Source organism: Xiphophorus hellerii, chromosome 16 (assembly GCF_003331165.1).
Source record: "Xiphophorus hellerii strain 12219 chromosome 16, Xiphophorus_hellerii-4.1, whole genome shotgun sequence".
Taxonomy (NCBI): Eukaryota; Metazoa; Chordata; class Actinopteri; order Cyprinodontiformes; family Poeciliidae; genus Xiphophorus; species Xiphophorus hellerii.
The window spans coordinates 23,876,490-23,897,752 of NC_045687.1; the positions used below are offsets into that span (position 1 = coordinate 23,876,490).

Below are 21,263 nucleotides of genomic sequence, written 5' to 3' on the forward strand. Positions count from 1 at the left end.
AGCAGTCATAGCTTAGCCATTTGATAAGTAAAGGCTTTTCATTTGTAGATGATGACAATTTAAGCTAGCTGGGTGGTTGGATGGCAAGAATAGGCCAATTTAGAAGGATTAGAATGATATTTTAAATGTGTGCTATGTGTAGCAATATTCCTAGTCAAAGTAAAGTCTGTCTCAAAAATATTTACCTTTGTTTGAATCCACATGCTTTGACTTGCATGTCACTGTTCTGCCTGTATTGCTAAATGTAGCGACTGATGGACCATAAAGGTTCAAGTTGATTTCTATTCTGTTCTGTTATATTCAAAGTACTCTCTAGTTGCTGTATTAATGTAAACTGTATCATTATGGGCAGTGATATGATGAAAGGGGGAGATTTAAGTTTTGACATTTTCTTCAAGTTTGATACTCTTTTGTTAGAAAGTATTTCTTGAGTTCCTGTTAACAACCCTATATGACAGATTATATAACTGGGTCTGGACGGCATTCTGTTTCAAAATATATGAAATATTTACACTGATCAAACCTAACTCAATCTTTCTCTGTGAATCGGTGGTTAGCGTATGGATCTAAATATCATTGCTATCAATACCAAGGTAACAGATTAATATTAGCGAGATGAGATTAAAACTTTTGTTGCATTTTCTCAAATTGCTCCAATTTTAGCTGCGGTAACATCACCAATTCACACAAGCAGTAAAAATATTAATTTTTAAGAGAATTCTGAGTTGGAAAAAGAAAGTTGAGGATGGAGGAGAGGGCGGGTTCACCAAACTCAACCCTGACCTCCAACAGAGACAGAGATTAAAAATCTGGAATATCAACATAGCAATGAATGCTTTTCTTGTTGTAATCTGTGATCAGAGATGAAATTTGAGCTAGCTGAATAAGTTGTTATCATCAATTCAGGCAGAAAAAAAAATCTTACTGGAACCTGAAATATGAAAAGCAACCTTTTTGTGTTAGCTATTGATGGAAAAATTGCTTCCCATGTAGGCTGCATAAAGATTAGAGGTAAAGACTCGGTTATCCTGATAAACAAGGAATTTAATAAATAAAAAACACTTATGTGTCTAAAGTCGCTGTTCTGTATTTTGTTATAATCAACTAAATGAAATCAAATCAATGATCATGACATTAATGAAAAAAGTCAGCATAAATATTAGTGATACTAGTCATCTGGGTATCAGATCAATACCAAGTAAACAGCTTAGCTTTAGTCTGTAGCCTAGCATCAGTCAGTCGCTCTCAAAGCTAAACCACTACTGCCATCTGCTGGCAGAAATAAGCATTGTTTGATGTTTGTCTGAAGTGGGCGAAGCTTGAAAAATCCAGTGCAAAATAGACATGGATTAGTAGGACGAATAAACTGCTGGAGCCCAAAGACCACACACATCCCTTCATTTTTCAGTAAATACTCTTAATCGTTCTTGAGTAGTGGTCTGAGTTTTATTTCATGCTTGTGCATAGGTCACTACATGACGTGTTAACAAAACTCCAACAAAACACCAAAAAGAGAAGTCTGGGAAAGCTTTTAACAACCTGTGGTTTGACCCTGGACACATTTCTCTAGTTTTTGCTTTTGTTGCACAAATAAATGTTTTGGTAAATCCAAAGAAAAATAACACTGGATTGAAAAAATATAATCTAAATAAATACAAAAAGGCTGTTTTCCAATTATGAAAAGATATTCAAACCATCCTGGCCCCTTTTTCACACACACAAACAACACACGCCCACACACGCATGCAAACACGCACACATGCACGCACCCCCGCACGCCCTCACACACACACACAGGCATAACTGTGCAGTTCATAAACAGCTACAATACAATGTCACCAGATGACTATCAACTCATCGAAGCATTCAGGAAATCCTTAGAACAAATCAATGCATGAATGTGCCATTGATCAGTTAAATAAAAATAACATTTTGCACACGTCCATATTTTTCTAAATAGTTTTCATCCCAGTGTATGAAGCATACTTTTTTTTATTATTATTTTAATGCAGATTTAAAATGCATATGTTGATTTCTTCATCTATAGTCTTTATCAAATGTTTTTTTTTTTTATCACTGTATAGTTTTTCTTTCTTTTTTTCATTTTTTATCGTCATTTTTATTTTTATGTGTATCTACATGCTTCCACCTGTCACTCACTTTCCTGCTGATATTGTTGAATTTCCCCCTTGGAAGAAAAACAAAGTATTCTATTCTATTCTATTCTATTCTTACGTAGTTTACTCAGCCTTTTATTATGGTTCGTCATTAGCTTTCATTTGGTTTTGCTCTGTTGTTTGAACTTTAATTTAAATTTTAGCATTAGTTAGTCTGCATCCTAGCATCAGTCAGTAGCTCCCAAAGCTAAACCACTACTGCCATCTACTGGCAGAAACTACGGTAACTTTTGTTTTCATGGATCAAATTGAGTTACATTTTTATATACATTCAGCATAACTAATAATGTAGTGAGACAGGATTTTCCTGGTTGAGTTGAAAGATTTATGAATGGAATGGAGCAGAGTTGAGTTGTAGCTACACATTACATTTACTCAGTGACATTTATTAGAATAACCTTTTGGAGAAAAAAAATGTACTTCTAGGAGTATTTTTACTACCCTGTACTTTTTACTTTTACTTGAGTAATTTTATTCTGAAGTATCACTACACTTACTTGGGTAAAATTTTTGGATACTCGACCCACTGTGGGTAACTCCACTGAGTGAAGAACAAACATGTTTTAGCCAAATATTCACCAGACACAGACCTGGAGTTTTTCTTCAAGTTTCATAAGTTTTATACTGAAATAAATTGATTTCAAAATTTTCTTCTTTTTCAGATAATGTTATTTTGCAATTATGTTATTTATATGAACTAGTTTCATTTTGGTCCTTAAAATACCAACATAACTTTCCACATAACTTTATATTTTGGTTCATTTGATGATGTATTTTTTAAAATTATTTATTTTTTACACTTTATATGATGTTTTGATACTCAGTACTTCGGTAGCTTTTTTTTTTTTTTTTTTACCAAATACTGTTTTACTCTTACTTGAATAATGTCTTGGATGGCTACTTTTTACTTTTACTTGAGTAAAAATATATTGAAGCAGTGCTTCTCTTACTTGAGTACAATTTTTGAGAACTCTACCCACCTCTGGATAGAAGCAATCCTCACCCATCTACCCCACAAATATTGCGGGGTAGATGGGTGAGGATGTGAACCCAAGAGTGGTTAAGAAATAAAATGAGGAGATTTCTTTGAGCAAAAGTTCATTAGCCAAATGCAAACCTCCTGTTTAATGTCTCCTTAGATCCCATTAAGCAAATGTGCCGGAAACTGGAAGCCAAATGATTATTATCACGTATGCAAATACTGTAAATTTAGACCGTAGCCAATGTCAATCCATTACACAAGTCACCAAGGTCAGGGTAGTCCTCAAAAATTACTTTCCAAGTTCTAAAAGGCGTTTCTAGCTGCCATTTGAAAACTTTCACCAGTTCTTCCATCAACTTCACTAAAGATCCTGTCAATGACTGAGTCGTCTTTGGTTTGACTTGTGCAGAAGCTGAAATACCTTCTCAGTTTTGTTGGATACTTCTCAAAGTTGAGCTAAAGTTTAATTTAATCTTTTCTCTTGGAGTTACCAGAATTATCTGTTAGCTTATCTAAACTTAGCTTGGCTAACAAACAAACAAACTGTTGCTAACAAACATTTAAGCTGTTATTGGCAAGCTAACAATTTGTCTGTAGACAATTTGGTAGACAAGCTAACAAACAAGCTAAGTCTAAGCTTAGCTTGGTTAACAAACAGGCAAGCTGCTAGTTAGCTTGTCTGTGGACAAGCTCGTCTAATTGTTCAGATGAAGAAACATGTTTGTTTGTGTGATGTTCTTGTCTCTACTTGGTGCCAAGAAGAAAATATTTGTGATTTCTTCTCTGACTGAATGTAGACTAGCTAACTTTCTTTTTCTGTAACTCGCGCTGTAAAACTGAGGAACGTTCCCGTTTTTCACTGGATTCTGCTGTTACACTACCTGTTTCTCCTCCTTTGGTTCCATGTCCTGTTCCCTGTGTGAAAGCTGTGCAAGTTTACTTTTTTAATTATTATTAAAACTCTCCACCTTTTTGCCGCTGGGTGTGGCAGCACTTGGGTCAAGCAAGAAACCAAATTTTGACAACTTAGGGAGAGGGAAGACACAGACATGAATTTGAATGTGTTCCATTCAAACGTAACTTCACAGGCAATTGAAAAAGCATTTGTATAAAAATACAATAACACACAATGAGTTTAGTCAAAGGATTATTAGAGATAAAATAATAATAAGTAAAAAGTAAAACAAAAAGCAGCAGATCCATTAGTGTACATACCCCACCAAATAAAAAGCAAAAAAAGATGGCTAGAAAACAAGAAACCCAGCTCATTATCCAAGGCAGTTCCAGCTGTAACAGAGCATTAGCCACTAGCTAATGTGATGACAGAGCAGTTTGTAGTCTTTTTCTACATCTGCCACTGTGAGAAGATTCAGGACAAGATGCAAAGCAGAATCATGAGGAGCGAAGGAAGCAGGGTGGTGACCTCACCCTAATGACTGATAGGTTTAATGCTTTGCTTTGATTGGTTGGTGGAGCTTCTTAAACTGAGTCAACAGACTGAGCATCACCATTACCTGAAGTTGAGATTCAAAGCTGCTTTTCTGTTGCACCTTGAGGTGAGTATGGTTGTTTTTAGATAAGAACTGTTCAAAGTTAAATCCTGTTTAAATTAGCCACAAATATGTTTGCATTTACTATTTTACCCCCCTAATAATTTCTTCTTTATTTTAACATTTCCATATGTTGGGAAGATATATTAATACTTACATTGGATAGAAACGTTTATTCTTTATACTGTTATAGGGTGATGTTGTAAAATCAAAAATTCAAAAGAAAGAAAAAGACGACAGGAAGTGGCTGGAGAATAATGGTGCAGCATGTTTTTTAATGGCTTATTGCTTTAACAAACTTTTTCATGTGGGATTTCTAATTGTGTTTCTTATCTAGGAAACACCGCAATTGTGAAAATTGTGTTTTTTGACATTGGCTGAATAGTTACAAAGTTTTGTGAAGATTTGTAATGGAAACGCAGCTAATTTATGGCACATGGACGGTTGGGTGGTTTATATTATAAGGTTTTTTAGACCGATTTGCACAAATCGGTCTAAATTATGCCCAAATAACACTAATCCAATTTGGTTCAAAAGAATATAGTTCAATCTTTGTATACACTGTCCAATTCCACACATTTTTTATTCATCATAGCAATTAAAAATAGTCAGTTGACAGCAGATAAATGTTTTGTATGATAGGAAACCAGCTTCCTTTTTCAAATTCAGCTGCTTGCAGCAATTCAGTATTTCTCTCTTTCTGTGAAAGAAGCTGAATATTTCACTGAAATGATTTAATAGAACTGGTTATGTGGCTCCAGGTACTTGGAGATCAGCGCAGCAGATTCAAGATGAGGAACATCTGCATCTTTTTCTTCCTGCTACTCTCCTCCCATCTTGCCTGTGCGCAGCTGTCGGGCCTCAGACAGAGAACGTTTTCTTACTACAATCACATGGAGACATGGAGAGGAGCCCAGTCTTTCTGCAGGGAGAAACACGATGATCTGATCACAATCAGAAATCAAACGGAAATCTGGGAGTTCTACAAGTACCAAGGCTGGCTTGGACTGTACCGAGACGATGACACGAGCCCATGGAAGTGGTCCAAACAGGACAAAATAGCAACCTTCTTCAACTGGGACTTCAACGGTAAGGAAAACATCACAGTTCATGTAATGATAGAGACTAGTTAGAAAACTTGAAAATCGTTTATTTTTAACAAAACGCTTTTCTGTTTGTTCCGTCCAAGAAATCTTTTAAAATTGGAAATGCAAAAGTATGAGGGAAGGTTTAAATCTGAAATAAAATTTCTCATTTCATTTTCTCATACGTTAACGGGTGACTGTGCTCTCCACTGCCTTTGGAGTTTAACATGAAATGGAGCCGTCTTCATATCAGTGTTATAATTTGCCGAATGATCTCCGGATTTCATGGGTGGAATATATTTCTCCACTGTTTCTTGTAGAACCAGACTCAAACCAACACTGCGCTTATAAGGTGTCGTTCACCAATGAGTGGAGGAATGATGGGTGTGATCAGAGACATATGTTCATGTGTTATGATGAGTCACTGACTCTGGTGAAGGAGAATAAAACATGGGACGAGGCGTTGGAGTACTGCAGGACCCTGAACAAGGCCAACAGCTACGACCTGGCAACCCTCATCACAGACGACGACCACGACTTTGCAAAAGAGAAAGCCCACCTGGCAACCACTGAGGAGGTGGGTCGCTGTTTACACTCTGGTGTTCTTTACCAACTCATCCTCAGTGTTTGTGTTGACCTCTCTGCTACATGTCGGTAGATGTGGACGGGCCTGCGTTACCTTGGTGATGAGTGGTTCTGGGTGGGTGGAGAACCGGTGCAGTACCAGAACATTCCAAGTTGCCCGGCTGAGAGGTGTGGAGTCCTGGAGAAGAACGGCAACTCATCCTTTGGGATCAGAGACTGCAATGAGAGAAGGAACTTCTTCTGTTACATAAAACCTTAAATATACATACAGTTAACCTTCACCTCATTAATCCTGTTGTTAAATATAATTATGATCTTTTACAAACTCTACTGTCTTTTATAGTTTAAATCTATTCAAACATAGATGAAGATTAGCATAAGCTATTATGAATCATTTTTGACCCATTTGCTGATTTGTTGTTTTCTTTCCATTTGTCAAATCTGCAGCTGGAAGTAACCAACACAATTCACTTAAATGACTTTAGAGCTGTAGTAGGTAACGTTTAGAAAATATTTGCTTTTTACATATTTGTTAAAAGTGTCACTTTGTCATGACAGTAGAATATGCAACTGATGATGTGTGAAAAAAAGAATATGTCGAGCTCCTCTGCTTCCTTACTGCCATGTGCAGAAATACACAGAAACAACCAGTCTGAGCTAGAAGGAGGGTTTTAGTGCTGTCAATCATGTTTGTGTCCATGCTGCCAGTTTCTCACAACGGAATCTGTCAAGAATGCTAAGGCTAGTTAGCATGTCCACCAATCAGCTTTCAAAACTTCTCCCTGCTGCTGATTGTGATTTATTTATGTTTCATTTTTGTAATACGTGAAACTGTTCTTGCTCGAAAATTTTACATTTGCTCTTTCACATCTTTACATGAAGTGAATTTCAGAAACATTATATCTTCCATATTCTTCTGACTATGGCTATTCACTTTGTTGGAAATTTTTCCAATTACTTACAATTTAGTATACCCTCAGTTTGTCTATTCCAGTGGTTCCCAAAGTGTGGGGTGCGCCCCCTAGAGGGGGCGCCGTGTCATTGCAGGGGGGCACAGGAAGCGGTATGGATGAATAAAGAAAGAAAAAACAGTCACACAAACGTGTTTGTAGACGGTTTGTAGTTTGTTTTGTTGCAACCTGAAGTGTGAATTAAACTTCAGTGGAGTTTGAAAACAAAATATGTGTATAGGCTTATTAATGTGTGTGCCCAGTTTATTTTTTTATTTTTTTAGGTGGTGAGGGGGGGTTATGCATGGGGGACCCAGAAAATCTTTGGGAACCACTGGTCTATTCATTAGTTATATAAGTTCATATTACTTAAGTGTACTTGTGCACTTTTAGTGAGCACCTTTGATAATTTGTCTTTTTTTTCTGCTTTTCATAGCTTTATGAATTCATGCAGGTTTGCTGTTGCATTTATAAATAAAAATGATCTTTAAATAAATCTCCTTTCTCTCAATTCAACCTCAGCATTCATCTCACTGATCAACATATCTGACCTTAAACAGGCTTTCTACCTTCCTCACTTTTTACTCACTCCTGTGTTTTTGACTTGTACATGGACGGATCCTCATCAGTCATTTGCTTTGTGCTCCTGCCACGTTTCTCCATCGCTTACCTCCACTGTGCGAATATCTTAATATCCCATTGCATGTAACAGATTCTCACACATATAATGATTGCGATTAATTTCTGATTGAGCTTGATTTTTTTGGTGCCCTACGCACCAACACTGACCCTGAAAAAAGCTACGCAAGTCTGACATCATTTCATTTCAATCCAGAGAGCATAAAGTGCAATGCTGACCTGATACCTTCTTTTTCTTTACTTTTGTTGAGTAGCTAACTTTATTTCATTGATGTTTTTTTTTACACAAAAAAGTACAAAATATTTTGACAACACAAAGATTGCTAATTTGAATATAGCAAATGCAACAGATATGCGGAAGCAGATTAGCAAAATGAGATATACCTCTGACTACGATGTGGCATAGTGCTTCCATATAATATTTGCTTATATGATACGAGGCTTTTCCTACTGTAAGTGATAGAAGTTGAACTGTTAGAGTGGCCTGATGGGACGAAACTTACTACATACTTACACAATCATTCACTTGCATACAGATGACCAAACTCTCTCACAATCACTACCATGATCCCAATGTCTCACACAAACACCATTATAGTCTCTTATAGTGTTGGTCAGAGGGTTTGGTCGTCTTTGTGTCGGTGAATGTTTGTCCCATGGGGCCTCTCATGCCTGCTGGATGTTCTATCTACATAAACCCAGTTCCTGCACCTCCCACACATCCGTCTCCAAGTCTCTCTGAATGTCTTCCAGAACAGAGGTGTATAACACATTTTGCCCACTGGGTGGAAGTATTCTATTGTCGCCCACTATAATGATTGTTCAAAAATATATTCCTATAAGAACAAGCCTTTTATAAAGCAGTTCATGAATAAATTGAACAAAAACACTATCAGTAAATCACTGGATGTTTCAGATGAAACGACTCAGGCAATAATTCATTCTGACACTGTACATTACAACCATTAAAAAGTAGAGCTTATGTGCTACAAATTAAAAACACTGAAGACTGTAATGTACACACCTTTATTAATCTTGTGATATAAAAAATAAGTTTATTTATTGAAATTATTCTATATAAGAATGCTCAATTTGATTTTAGAACATGTTCAGATGTGTAACAATGTGCCAAACTGGACAGAAGGGGGCGTTGGTGCTGCGTGGACCTCACACACCCCCTCCCCCCCACACACACACAGAAATCTGTTCTACTTAGGGGGGCCACTAGGAGCCACGGGGCTCTAAGCAGCTGCTTAGTTTGCATATGCCTTGGGTCTGCTCTGTTCAGTACTCATGTTGTGATTTCAATTCAAGTTGGAGAAATACATTTTCTCTCAACTGTATTACAAATTCTCCAAAAAAAACCCCATCAGGAATAAAAAAAAATCTGACACTGACATTATACAGGTTACAGCAGATTGCTGCTCTGCAGTGTTATTTGAATAAAATATTATGCAAAAAATTATTTTTAATAATTTCAATTATGTGTGATTTAGAAAATGCACATTTAAACCAAAATGTAATCAACTGTTTATTATTTTTTGAAATGATAATCTTTGATGCAGATCTGTGCTGCCTGGTTTCTACCACAGATTTTAATTTCAAAGTAAAACCCTGTTACATCCCTACATGGTGAACAGTAGATGGCCACTGAAGGTAGTGTGATGCTCTTGATTGTCATGAACCCATGAGTTAGCCAGCAAACGCATAAATACAACGTCTCCGATGTTTAACAGCAGTGTAACGCCATTAGAAGTCTTCTGACCGCCTTCTGACTGTTTTTCATACGTTGCAAAGATTTGCACTCCATTCTTGACCAACATCGCAGCTGTGGGATTTGTAGAACTTCCATGTCCGTAGATGTGGAACTCAAAGTGATACACTCCTCTTACTGGTGCAGTAAACAGCCCTGAATTATCAAGAATTGCAATTAACTCTCATTTCATAAGAAAAGTACTACATTTTGTTAATATTGTAAATATAAATGCAAAAATATAAAGTGTAAATTTAATCACCTGTACTTGGACTGTAGGCATTTCCAATATTAGTGGTAACATGTCTGAAGACCATGGTTGTGTGTGTGTTGAACGGCCCATGGTTTCCTGAACCCGACTCCAACAGAGCGGCGGAGAAAGCCAGTCGCTTGGCTGAGAGACAGAAACTGGACATCAGCGAAATTCAGTCACACAGCAAGAGTTTGAAACATCTCAACGTTTGTGAATTTGTTGTTTCTTATGAATGCAACAAATTCACACATGCAAAAAAGATACACATATTTACATTCATTTATTTCCTTAAGCATGTTGATGTCTTCATATACTTTATAGAATTACAGCAGTGCTGGAGCTCATGTACTGTAGATGGGAGACAGGAAAATGTCCCAACGTCTCTCAGAGCGCATTTCATATTCAATAAATCAAAGGCAGGATTTTTAGGTCATTTTAAATGTGTTTGTGCAAATTTGACTCCAAAAGTAAAGATCTGTACCGGTAGATAGATTAATGTCCCATTTACTGACAGGAAGGGAGAAATCTATTAAATCTATTTCTGAGTTTTTGAGAGCAACAATGGGGGGTTGAGGTTTAAGAAAACTCGCTATCACTACAGGAAGTTCTATTTTTATTTTCTTGATCTTATATTTGGACGACTAGACAACAGATTTTACTTGGTAATAATCAACTAATCTACTTTGCTTAAATCTTATGGCCTGTATATCATTTTAATGTTGAAAGGTTAAGACCTGCAAATATTATAGGATGTCATCTTTGTTCTAAATGCTCATTTAGCTCTGTTCATGTCCAGATTCAGATTTCAGAACTTCCTGATCCAGTCTTGGGATAAGAATTTTCTCGCATAAATATTTTCATTGAACTTGGACACTGAAGTCATTGATAGTGAACTGCTGATATAAGTGTTTCCTTCAGAGTTCACAAACCTTCTCCTTCTCTCCTCAGAGCCTCCACTCGGCTCTCAGTGACGTTAGCCTTGGCTTTAACTGCAGCCAGTTCTGATACCTGAGCTGCAATGAAAGGATTCAGTGAAATAAAACATTCGTTGATATGTTCAGAGTATCATATGTCTTCCCACATCTGATATATATTGTACAAATATGACCAGCTGTAAAAACTTTACGTTTCAAAGTGAGATATTGATGTCACTGATATGGATATGGACATTCAAACAGGCTGAGTGTTTCCTTCAGAGTTCACAAACCTTCTACTTGGTTTTCGGTGCCGACTGCCTTGGCTTTAACAGCAGCAAGCTCTGCCGCCTGAGCTGAAAAAGAAGGAATACCAAAAATATATGTAAAATGAGATCTTCTGTTATTTTAGGTATTTCTTAGTGGATTGAAAATCTACATTTGTTTTGGATAAGCTAAATCTGTTTTTAATACATAGATATTGTCATAGAATAATGCAGGTACCTTAACAACAATATTTCTTCAACTTTTTCAAAATTTCTGTACATTACAACCACAAATATGTTCAAAAACGTTAAATATCAGAGTTGTATACATTTGTACTTATTCATCTTTACTTTGTTTGACTTTAATAAAGGTCAAGTCATTGCATTAACATGAATCATGTGCTCTATTTTCTCACCAGTCGACTCCAGATTGACAGAATCAGGAGAAAGATTTGCTTATACTGTCTATACAGTCATGTGTGTAGCTTACTGTTCCCAGTTATTCCATTAGTATTTTTTAGTTAATACTTGTGATATATCCAAAGCACAGGTGTCAACTCCAGTCCTCGAGGGCCGCTGTCCTACAGTTTTTAGATGTGCCACAGATACAAAACACTGGAATGAAATGGCTTAATGACCTCCTCCTTGTGTAGATCAGTTCTCCAGAGCCTTAATGACCTAATTATTCTGTTCAGGTGGTCCAGCAGAGGCACATCTAAAAGTTGCAGGACAGCGGCCCTTGAGGACTGGAGTTCGACACCTGTGATCCAAAGTAAGCTTAATACCAAACCTTTGCACATCGTCTTATATCAGACAGTACCTTGGTACCGTTGGTTCAGTGATTCCAGCTCTTTCGTCTTCACTATGAACAGAAAAAAAAAACATAAGACACAGAATTGAAATGGTTGTGCAATATGAGCATTTAGTTAATCAGAAGTAGTGCTTCCAATACTTTAACTCTCTTTGTTAACATACCTTCATTATCTCTCTGCAGGTGCTGCACCTCCACCTTCAGTCCGGCCAACCAGGCGCTCATCTCCCTCAGGACGGCGTTGATGTCCTGTGTGCAGGTCTGCTGGTCCGGTTCCACCTGTCCCCCAGTCTGCCTTAGATGTGAAAGAATGTCATTTTCAGACGCCGCTTGAGGTTGAGCTGCAGAGACGGAGCAGACCACCAGCAGCAGCAGCAATGGAAGCAACATTCTTATTTCCATCCTCAGTATTGGTCTATGTGGGTCAACTCTTAATGATTGTGACTTGAACTTCCTCAAGCCTTAAATATTGAATTTTATTGTTTGTGGCAAATTATTACCAGAGTATAATAAAAGGTGATAAAACTTGTTACTTTAGCCTCTTCCAATAAAAAGGAGAATATTGGATCATATAAACATAAAATTATGTTGAAAGTGTCCACTGACAGGATCTGGAGGGTGGAGAGGAAGTTAGAAGGAATACAGCTAGGAGACATTAGGTCAGATCTGTATCAAAGTCTATGGGCCCAAAATATCAGTAAAAGATTTAAATGACACTGTACAGAACTGGTTGTGTATGAAGCCCACCTGCACACAGAAGGAGATTCTGCCATCTCAAGTCTGCTGGTTCTGGTTCTGGGAATGCAGAGCAGAGCAGAGCAGACCAGAACCAGAACCAGTTCTCCAGAGCCTTGCTAATGACCTAATTATTCTATTCAGGTGCTGCAGCAGAGGCACATCTAAAAGTTGCAGGACACCGGCAGGAGTTTGTTCCTGACTCGGTATCTATTGCTCTTCAGTGCCAACATTTTTGGGTTTTGATTTCAAGCAACATTTCATCCCCACAAGTCTTTGATTGTGCCAACATGGAAAGTTATAATTATTCATCGGGGCATTTCATGATTTCTTAGCCTTTAATTAATCTAGACTTATGTAAGCTGATTCTATTGCTGGAACTCAGTCCAGCAATAGCATCAGCAATCATGTCAGTTCACTGACAGGATTTGTTCCCTGTCATGGTTCTGATTAATGGTTCTGGACTTTTCCTTTGTGGATTTTTCTTATCAGAACCTTCTTTGATGTGGAACGCAGTGATTCTGAGTTGCTTACTCATGCATCTCCACACAAATACTGGAGAGTAGAAGTGATGTTAGTGCAACATGTATCTGTTTAGCAAATCTCCTGTTTTGTTTGTCAGTGAACCACAGGAACGTCTCAGTGTTTGTTTGTCTATTCAAAGATGCTCTCAACATTTGAGACCTGCTGAAAAAGAATTACAGCATAAATCACAGTTTATGATCAAACTTTATTAGATCATAAAGTTTAAGAACAGAAATCAAATTTTTTTTAGCAAAATAATTACACTGGTCAACAGCCAAAGAATGTCTTTGGTTTTTCAACTGTTTTATGGTCATGTTGATGAGCTGAATCCAAAAATCACCTTGGTTTTGCTCAATCAGATCAACTCTCTGAACTGTGGAGCAACATGAGCATCAAAATGCACGACTTGTTCTCACATCTGGATCAGTTTGCTGAGAATCTGGATCAATGAGTGAAGAGCAGGAGGAGAGATTCCATCAGGAGAGAGAAGAGACGGAGAATTTTACACAATGACACAATGTTCACTTTACATGTACATGACGTAGAACTTGGTGAAACTTTAATCAATCAATCAAAATTTATTTGTATAGCTCATTTCAGCAGCAAGGAGCAGCAATCATAACAGACACAAAAACACAAAGTCATGCAACATAGAATCAACAATCAAAACACAACATTAAGTCAAGTTTCATCATTAAATTCTTAATTGATTATGTTTCAAGTACAGCTCTAAACAGGTGGGGTTTTAGTCGAGATTTAAAGGAAGTCAGTGTTTCAGCTGTTTTACAGTTTTCTGGAAGTTTGTTCCAAATTTGTGGTGCATAGAAGCTGAAAGCTGCTTCTCCTCGTTTGGTTCTGGTTCTGGGGATGCAGAGCAGACCAGAACCGGAAGACCTCAGAGGTCTGGAAGGTTGATACAATAAAAGCAGATCTTTAATGTATTGTGGTGCTAAGCCGTTCAGTGATTTATAAACCAACAACAGTATTTTAAAGTCTATTCTTTGAGCTACAGGGAGCCAGTGGAGGGACTTTAAAACTGGTGTTATGTGCTCTATCTTCCTGGTTTTAGTCAGAACGCTAGCAGCAGCATTCTGGATCAGCTGCAGCTGTTTGATTGATTTGTTGGACAGACTTGTGAAGACGCTGTTGCAATAATCAATACGACTGAAGATGAACGCATGGATGAGTTTCTCTAGATCTTGCTGAGACATTAGTCCTTTAATCCTGGAAATGTTCTTCAGGTGATAGAAGGCCGACTTTGTAACTGTCTTTATGTGGCTCTGGAGGTTCAGGTCAGAGTCCATCACTACTCCCAGGTTTCGGGCCTGATTGCTAAGTTTAATTGTAATAACTGAAGCTGTGCATTGACAAAGAGCTTGGTCTAATGACTCCCATCTATCTGAATGCTCTCACAAAGGCTACTGTCATGACTTGGACACTCCAGATGTCAACAAACTGTCAGATAGCTAGCGCCTACAGCGTGCTCAAGACTATCCAGACTGTTTTCATGTGTCACTCCGTGATGGTGGAAAGCCCTGCAAATTGACATTACTCAAAGAGAAAACAGTTACAATGGCTTCTCCCTGCTGCTCCAGCACTAAGTAAGTATCGACATATTTACGGTCTGGAGATGATCTCATTTCACTTCTGTGTGTGAAGGTCAGAAGTTCAGGAATGGTTTTTACTGTTGATCTGAGTCAGGATTTTAAAAAAATGTTTTTTGCATGTTGAATCCAGCCATGTAAGCAATGTGAGCTGACATGGTTAGACATAAAGTCACTGTGACAAATGAATCCAGGAGAAAAAAAATTTAAAAAATCTGTATAAAATATGACAAAATGAGCAGCGTGTGGTTTTATCAAACAAAACTTTCACAACTGCTAGAAAAGGTTTTGGTTTGTTAGAGAGATTAGAAACAATTGTGCTGTGAAAAGTCTTTTAATGTATTAAAGACTTTTTATATAATATAAAAGTCTTTAATATATTAGTAGACTTTTCATATATTAAAAGTATTTAGAAGCTGTTCTAACTGGATTTCTTCGGTTTCACCTTTTTTTTGTGTTCCTTGTCCTAAAGTTGAGCTTAAACTGTGCTGTATGTTGCTGTTACTACTGATTCTTGGTTTCAAAGCAAGAATTAGTGCTTTGAAACTTACTTGAATCTGCAGATTAAGTCTCTTCATTGTTACATGTTTTTACACCAGCTGAGTATCTGAAGGTCCAGCTTTTGTTTTTCACTCCGTCCTTCTGTTGACATGAACCTTCTCATCTGGACTGTCCCACTGCTCCACCAGCAGCCTTCACTGTCAACAGCCTGGACTCTTATGGGAGCTTGTGTTTATTAGCTAGTCTGATTTAGACCTGAACTGAACACAGAATAAAGGAAATAGTAAAATAAGAACAGCACTTGTTCCTTTCAGTTTTTCTTTCATTTGTTTGCTACTATTTAAATTGAAGAAAATGTTAAATCTGGTGATATCAATAAAACACCAAATAACCAAAACATCCCTGTTAAATATTAAATTCTTTGACAAGAAATGTTTATAATTAAGCTTTAATTTTGCTTTATCGGGAAAAAAATACTGTGACGTCATTGTGGGTAAGTAGCAAACTGTTTGCTGTTTTGCTCTTGTTTCTTTTTTTGCATTTTTAAGCTCAGCTAACATCCCTCTAACTGTTTGCCGGTTTTCAGATTTAGATCAGTAACTTAATAACCGATGTCTTGACATGAGTTTGATAATGCAGTCGCTGGCTAACACAAGTTATTTCTAGTTCTTCCGATTGTTCATGCCTTGTTTTGTTTTTTGCAGGTTGCAGGCAGAAAGATGCAAATAGGAACTCAGGGAAAATGGCAGGCAGGGAGGCGACTTCAGCCTGCTGGATAACATATAGGTGGATTACTCTGAATATTCAGCAAGGGCAGAGTTTTAAAAGCTCTGTGTTGTCTGACGGGAAATTAATATTGCTTGAGGTCCAGCTGAGCAAGTGTCTGCCTGCTTCAGCACCTCAAAGTAAGTCAGTAAGTACAGATGGATTTAATTTTTGGGACTAATCCATTTTACCTCCTGGCTTGTAAATGCTTTTTTTTTAAGCCTATTTGTCTTTTCTTCTCTTGCATTTTCAACTATTCGGTGTATTTTAACCGATTTGATCTGCTGATGTATTGATTTATTTTATTTTTTTTAAAGTCAGGTTTGTCTGTATATCACACAACGGAAACCAGGCAGTTCAAAGAGCTCGTCATTTAAAGGAACTCAGTGTTTCAACATTTTTGCAGTTTTGTGGAGTTTGTTATAAATTACAGGAGTGTGAAAACTGAATACTGATTCTCCATGTCTGATCTGACTGCTGGGATCCATATAATTTACAACTAAGGAATCATTTATAATCATCCAGTTATAATCAGTTTTATTTAATGCAGCCATTTTTATGACTTAATTGTTTGAAGTCTAACAATGATAATAACATAATGATATTATCTGTGATATCAATCTGGACGTTTTGTTGGCTAGAAAATAACATGTATCTGGGTCTTGTTTTTTAATCAATCCATCTCTGAGGAAACTGGTTCAAATTCATATTTGCAAAATGAAAACTAATTTCAAGCTGAGTGTATGAAAACATCTGATAAGAAGGTTTAACCTGAAGCAGCTGCAGCATCAAAATGTGAAGCTTGACTTGGTTCTATTCATCTGGACTGAACCAAAGTCTAAATCTGTAGAATATTTCATCAGCTGTGTGAAGTGTTAACCTCTATTCAGATTATGAAGGTCCTATTCAAATGCATGTTCAATGAAACTCACTTATATTGTCACAGGTATCTTTGGTAAAAACATGACAAGGAAGACATGTGTCTGCGTCTTCCTGCTGCTCATCTTCCACTACATCTGTGGTCTAAGAGAGTGGAAAGTTATACACCATGGTGAATCAAAGAGTTGGGGAGAAGCCCAGTCCAGCTGCAGGAAGAAGCACCTTGATCTGGTCACAGTCAGAAATGAAGATGAAAATCTGGCATTGGCTCCATACAGTGGCTGGATTGGATTGTACCAAGACAAGGATGGAAGCCCATGGAAATGGTCCTTTAGAGACGAAAGGCCCACGTTTTTCAAATGGAGGACTCCAGGTGAGTCAGTAACTGAGGAAAATATCTACATTTTGTAAATATTTGACCTCAGTTCATTTCAAATTTGCTTTGGAGATTACATTTTTCTTAATTACACCTACCACTACAAATACTTGCTGTTTGATGAACAAATGTAAAACTTTATTGTGGTTTTGTAAATATTCCCTCGTTTGGAAATTGATACCTACGACACATTTTTTTAAAAAGTGAGGACAGGGGCAACAAAACATCAGGAAAGTTGAGGAACACTCAAAAGAACATTTGTGTGGAGCATACCACAGGTGAACAGCTTATTTGGGAACAGGTGTGTGTCATGATTAGTTATAAAGGGAGAATCCCCAAAGGGCTCAGCCGTTCACAAGCAAGGATTAGGCAAAGTTCACTGCTTGGTGAACAACTGTGTGAGCAAATAGTCCAACAAATTATGAACAATGTTTCTCTATGTACGATTGGAAGGAATTTGTCTACAGTCTGTAATATCATCAACGGACTCAGAGAATATGGAGAAATCTCTGCGAGTAAGCAGCAAGGCAGCAAGGCAGAAACCAACACTGAATGCCGGCCAGCATTTGTCCCTCAGGCGGTACTGCCTTAAAATCCAAAATCATTCTGAAGACTTCAGAAAACCGTTGTCAGTCAAGACAGTTCGGCACTACATCTACAAGTTAAAACTCTGCCATGCAAAGCAAAAGCAATATTTCAAAAACATCCAGAAAGGCCACTGGCCTCTCTCTGCTACTCTGAGACAGACCGATGCAAAGAGGAAAAGTGTCCTGTGGTCCAAATTTCTAATTGTTTTTGAAAATCATGGGCGTTGTGTCCTCTGGAGCAAAGACGGAAAGGACAGTCCGGATTGTAATCAACACATAGTGCAAAGCCCAGCATCTTTTTTTTTTTTTTGAGGAATATTTTTGGCACTATGTTCCTTTATTTGACAATTATCTGACAGTAACCTAGAATATTTTTCTGTCCCTGCAAGCATGGGTATCTTGAACATCTGTGAAGGTGCTGAAAGGTACATAGAGGTTTTCCAGCAACATATGCTGCCATCACAGCAGCTACTTTTTCAGGGTCGCCCCTGCTTAGTCCACTAGTCTGTCTTTTGGTCCCAAAGCCAAAACCAAAAGAAAAATTATGACATCCCTTTGATGTTTGCATTTAATCAATGTTGTCCTCTTTGACTGCCGATAATCAAACACCCATCCATCCATTATCTAAACACTCGAATCCTCGCAGGGTCGTGAAAGGGCCTGGTGCCCATCATGATCAAACACCGAGAGATTTTAATTTGCAAACAAATGTATCATCTTGATATGATAACTTACGTTAACAATACAATTTGTTTCGCAGAATTTTAATTATTTTACTTTTCCTCCTAGCACACGATCCAAACCAAAACTGCGGCTATATAAGGTCTTCGACCAACAGGTGGGAGGACGACTTGTGTAGTTTTGAACGCTCCTACATATGTTATGAAGAGACGCTGGTTCTGGTGAAGGAAAACAAAACCTGGGAAGAGGCATTAGAGCGCTGCAGGTCTCTGAGCGGAGCACAAAGCTACGACCTGGCAACCCTCGTCACCAACGACGACCACGACTTCGCACGAGAGAAAGCTCAAACTGCTACCACTGAGGAGGTGGGCTGCTGTTTACTCTGTAAACATTTGGATTGTACCAAGACAAGGACTGACTCACCCTGTGTTTTTGTGTTGACCTCTCTGCTGCATGTTGGTAGGTGTGGACGGGCCTGCGTTACCTTGGTGATGAGTGGGTCTGGGTGGGTGGAGAACCGGTGCAGTACCAGGATTTTCCAAGCTGCCCGGCTGAGAGGTGTGGAGTCCTGGAGAAGAACAGGAACTCATCCTTCGGCATCAGAGACTGCAATGAGAGGAGGAACTTCTTCTGTTACATAAAACCTTAAATCCCGTAGAAAAACTATCTGATGAAAAGAGGCTCTTCATTCATTAACTTAAACTAGCTGGATGGATGGATGGCAAGAATAAGCCATGTTAGAAGCTTTCTATTCAAAGAACTCTAGTTGCTGTATTAATGTATACATATATATCTTAGAAACACTAGAATCTTTGCAGCCGTTTGATGGTTAAAATCTATATTTTCATAGGAGCTTCCTCTGTTACAAAAATCCTGAAAACCCCTGAAAGCCTGATGACGTCATCTCCTCTTACTGTTTTTATGAAAAATACTCACCTATTAGGAATTAAATCATTACCTCTTAGGGTCTTTATTTAAAGAGCACTTTGAGTTGCAGATGAACAAACATTCCAAATAAATGAATGAAAAAAGATCTGTACTTTTTTTAAATCTCCTAATATCAATTCATTACTTATTTATTGTGCGGCAGTTTAAGGATTACTGGATAACACCAGTAAAGTTAAGCTTTTTTTTAAGCTTTTTTCTCAATACGAGGAACTCCTGAGTAATAATAGTCTTGAATAGTCATGAAAACATCTAGTTTAAAGAAATGATGTTTTGCATTATGTATAAATACCTCATTGAGTTATGTATTAGGTTTCTGTGTTTATGTCTGATGTATTCATATGCTAATGCTGTTGTGCATTTTGAATTGAAGAATCTGAACTTGTTTTTAATTACAGGATTAATGATTTAGTTTAACTGACGTCAAACATAAAGCTTGTTTCTCTGTGAAGTTCCTGCCGACTCTGTCGGGCGGCTCCTCACCTGCCTCGTCCTTGTCTCTTCACCTGCCTTGTCTCCTCACCTGCCTTGTCTCCTCACCTGTCTTGTCTCCTCACCTGCCTCGTCTCACCTGCCTTGTCTCCTCACCTGTCTCGTCTCCTCACCTGCCTCGTCTCTGCCCTTTCTGCTTTTGAAAGACAAACGATGTCATTCTCCGTTTTGAATGTGGCGCTCTAAAACAAGGGAACATTCAAATACATCTACGACTCACTAATATCCAAACGACTTAATTTGATAAACAGATGCGCCGTCAATCAAGCCCGTCGTCCTTTTTCCTCGTGATGTTTGTGTCTCTGCTTTTTGAGAGGAAAAGCAAAACGCGGCCAGTGCTGACGTACCTAAAAGATGCACCGAGGGAACAAAAGGGAAAAACTCTACAGAGACTTTTAAATATAAGATTAATGAACTCTATTCATGCAAAAAAAAAAAAAAAAAAAAAGCAGAACCACTAGCCTGAACCAAGAGGTACCAGAAAGAGTCACGTTTCTTGATAAGAATCAATCAAGGAATCAATACAGTCTCATAGAGGAATTTGCTGTTTATTGGATCAGACACCTTATGGACCTCTGCAACAGGGACTTGTGTGTAGGATGGCATTAATATTAACTTAAAAACATACAAAGTGTCTTATTTTAGACAGTTCCATTTTCCACTTTTCCACCACATGCACAATAAATAAACCCATAGTCCTAGTTTAACATTTGTAATGAAATTTATTTATTAACTTGATACTGTCTAAAGTGGCAAACTTTACAAATTTAAGCGCAGGCATTTTCCTACATTACATATAATTTAAAGCTAGCAACCGTTCTTGAATGCCTGGACGTCCCGACTATAAAGTAGCTGTAGATCTTTCCTGCTCTGTTATGCAGCAGGAAAAGATGGTGACTGTCGAGGGGTTGATTGCCCGACCATGTCAGGCCCAATACACCACCCTGGTTCAGACAGCATGGAGGACAGGAACATAGATACAAACTGTTGTATGGAGGAGAGGAGATAAGGTCTGGGGAGAAGGCAATGAAAGCCAGAATAGTGTCAAGCAAAATGACCAACATACAGCTTACAGCTGTTGATCAAATGGGAGTAACTACAGGCATTTCATGACTGTCTGGTCATTAAGGGAGAAGGTGGCATCGCCCCACCTGCTGCCATATTTTTGTAAGTGTGACATGCGGTTCTGTTTGAAGATTTGAGAAGTG

At 37.9% G+C, this 21,263-nt stretch overlaps 3 protein-coding genes across 3 annotated transcripts; 2 read left to right on the plus strand and 1 right to left on the minus strand.

The window, feature by feature from the left end:
• The first annotated feature begins 5,469 nt into the window (after nt 1-5,469).
• Nucleotides 5,470-7,454, plus strand: LOC116735940 (C-type lectin galactose-binding isoform-like). The gene is made up of 3 exons (XM_032588121.1): nt 5,470-5,798; nt 6,115-6,371; nt 6,453-7,454. The coding sequence occupies exons 1-3, from the start codon at nt 5,501-5,503 to the stop codon at nt 6,636-6,638; spliced, it is 741 nt and encodes a 246-aa protein (XP_032444012.1). The 5' UTR covers nt 5,470-5,500; the 3' UTR covers nt 6,639-7,454.
• Nucleotides 7,455-8,975: 1,521 nt separating this feature from the next.
• LOC116735939 (multimerin-2-like) lies at nt 8,976-12,396 on the minus strand. Its single transcript, XM_032588120.1, has 6 exons — nt 12,130-12,396; nt 11,975-12,016; nt 11,182-11,244; nt 10,904-10,987; nt 9,984-10,115; nt 8,976-9,877 (listed from the first exon to the last, which is right to left on the minus strand). The coding sequence occupies exons 1-6, from the start codon at nt 12,365-12,367 to the stop codon at nt 9,594-9,596; spliced, it is 843 nt and encodes a 280-aa protein (XP_032444011.1). The 5' UTR covers nt 12,368-12,396; the 3' UTR covers nt 8,976-9,593.
• A 4,651-nt stretch (nt 12,397-17,047) lies between these two features.
• Nucleotides 17,048-19,569, plus strand: LOC116735941 (lymphocyte antigen 75-like). The gene is made up of 3 exons (XM_032588122.1): nt 17,048-17,347; nt 18,727-18,983; nt 19,082-19,569. The coding sequence occupies exons 1-3, from the start codon at nt 17,059-17,061 to the stop codon at nt 19,265-19,267; spliced, it is 732 nt and encodes a 243-aa protein (XP_032444013.1). The 5' UTR covers nt 17,048-17,058; the 3' UTR covers nt 19,268-19,569.
• Nucleotides 19,570-21,263: the final 1,694 nt, after the last annotated feature.

Coding starts and splice junctions, on each gene's coding strand:
- LOC116735940 (XM_032588121.1), top strand. CDS start 5,501: ATGAGGAACATCTGCATCTTTTTCTTCCTGCTACTCTCCTCCCATCTT. Junction 5,799..6,114: donor CTTCAACTGGGACTTCAACG/GTAAGGAAAACA, acceptor TGTTTCTTGTAG/AACCAGACTCAAACCAACAC. Junction 6,372..6,452: donor ACCTGGCAACCACTGAGGAG/GTGGGTCGCTGT, acceptor ACATGTCGGTAG/ATGTGGACGGGCCTGCGTTA.
- LOC116735939 (XM_032588120.1), bottom strand. CDS start 12,367: ATGGAAATAAGAATGTTGCTTCCATTGCTGCTGCTGCTGGTGGTCTGC. Junction 12,017..12,129: donor CCTGCAGAGAGATAATGAAG/GTATGTTAACAA, acceptor TTCTGTTCATAG/TGAAGACGAAAGAGCTGGAA. Junction 10,116..10,903: donor TCTGAGGAGAGAAGGAGAAG/GTTTGTGAACTC, acceptor TCTGTCTCTCAG/CCAAGCGACTGGCTTTCTCC.
- LOC116735941 (XM_032588122.1), top strand. CDS start 17,059: ATGACAAGGAAGACATGTGTCTGCGTCTTCCTGCTGCTCATCTTCCAC. Junction 17,348..18,726: donor TTTCAAATGGAGGACTCCAG/GTGAGTCAGTAA, acceptor TTTTCCTCCTAG/CACACGATCCAAACCAAAAC. Junction 18,984..19,081: donor AAACTGCTACCACTGAGGAG/GTGGGCTGCTGT, acceptor GCATGTTGGTAG/GTGTGGACGGGCCTGCGTTA.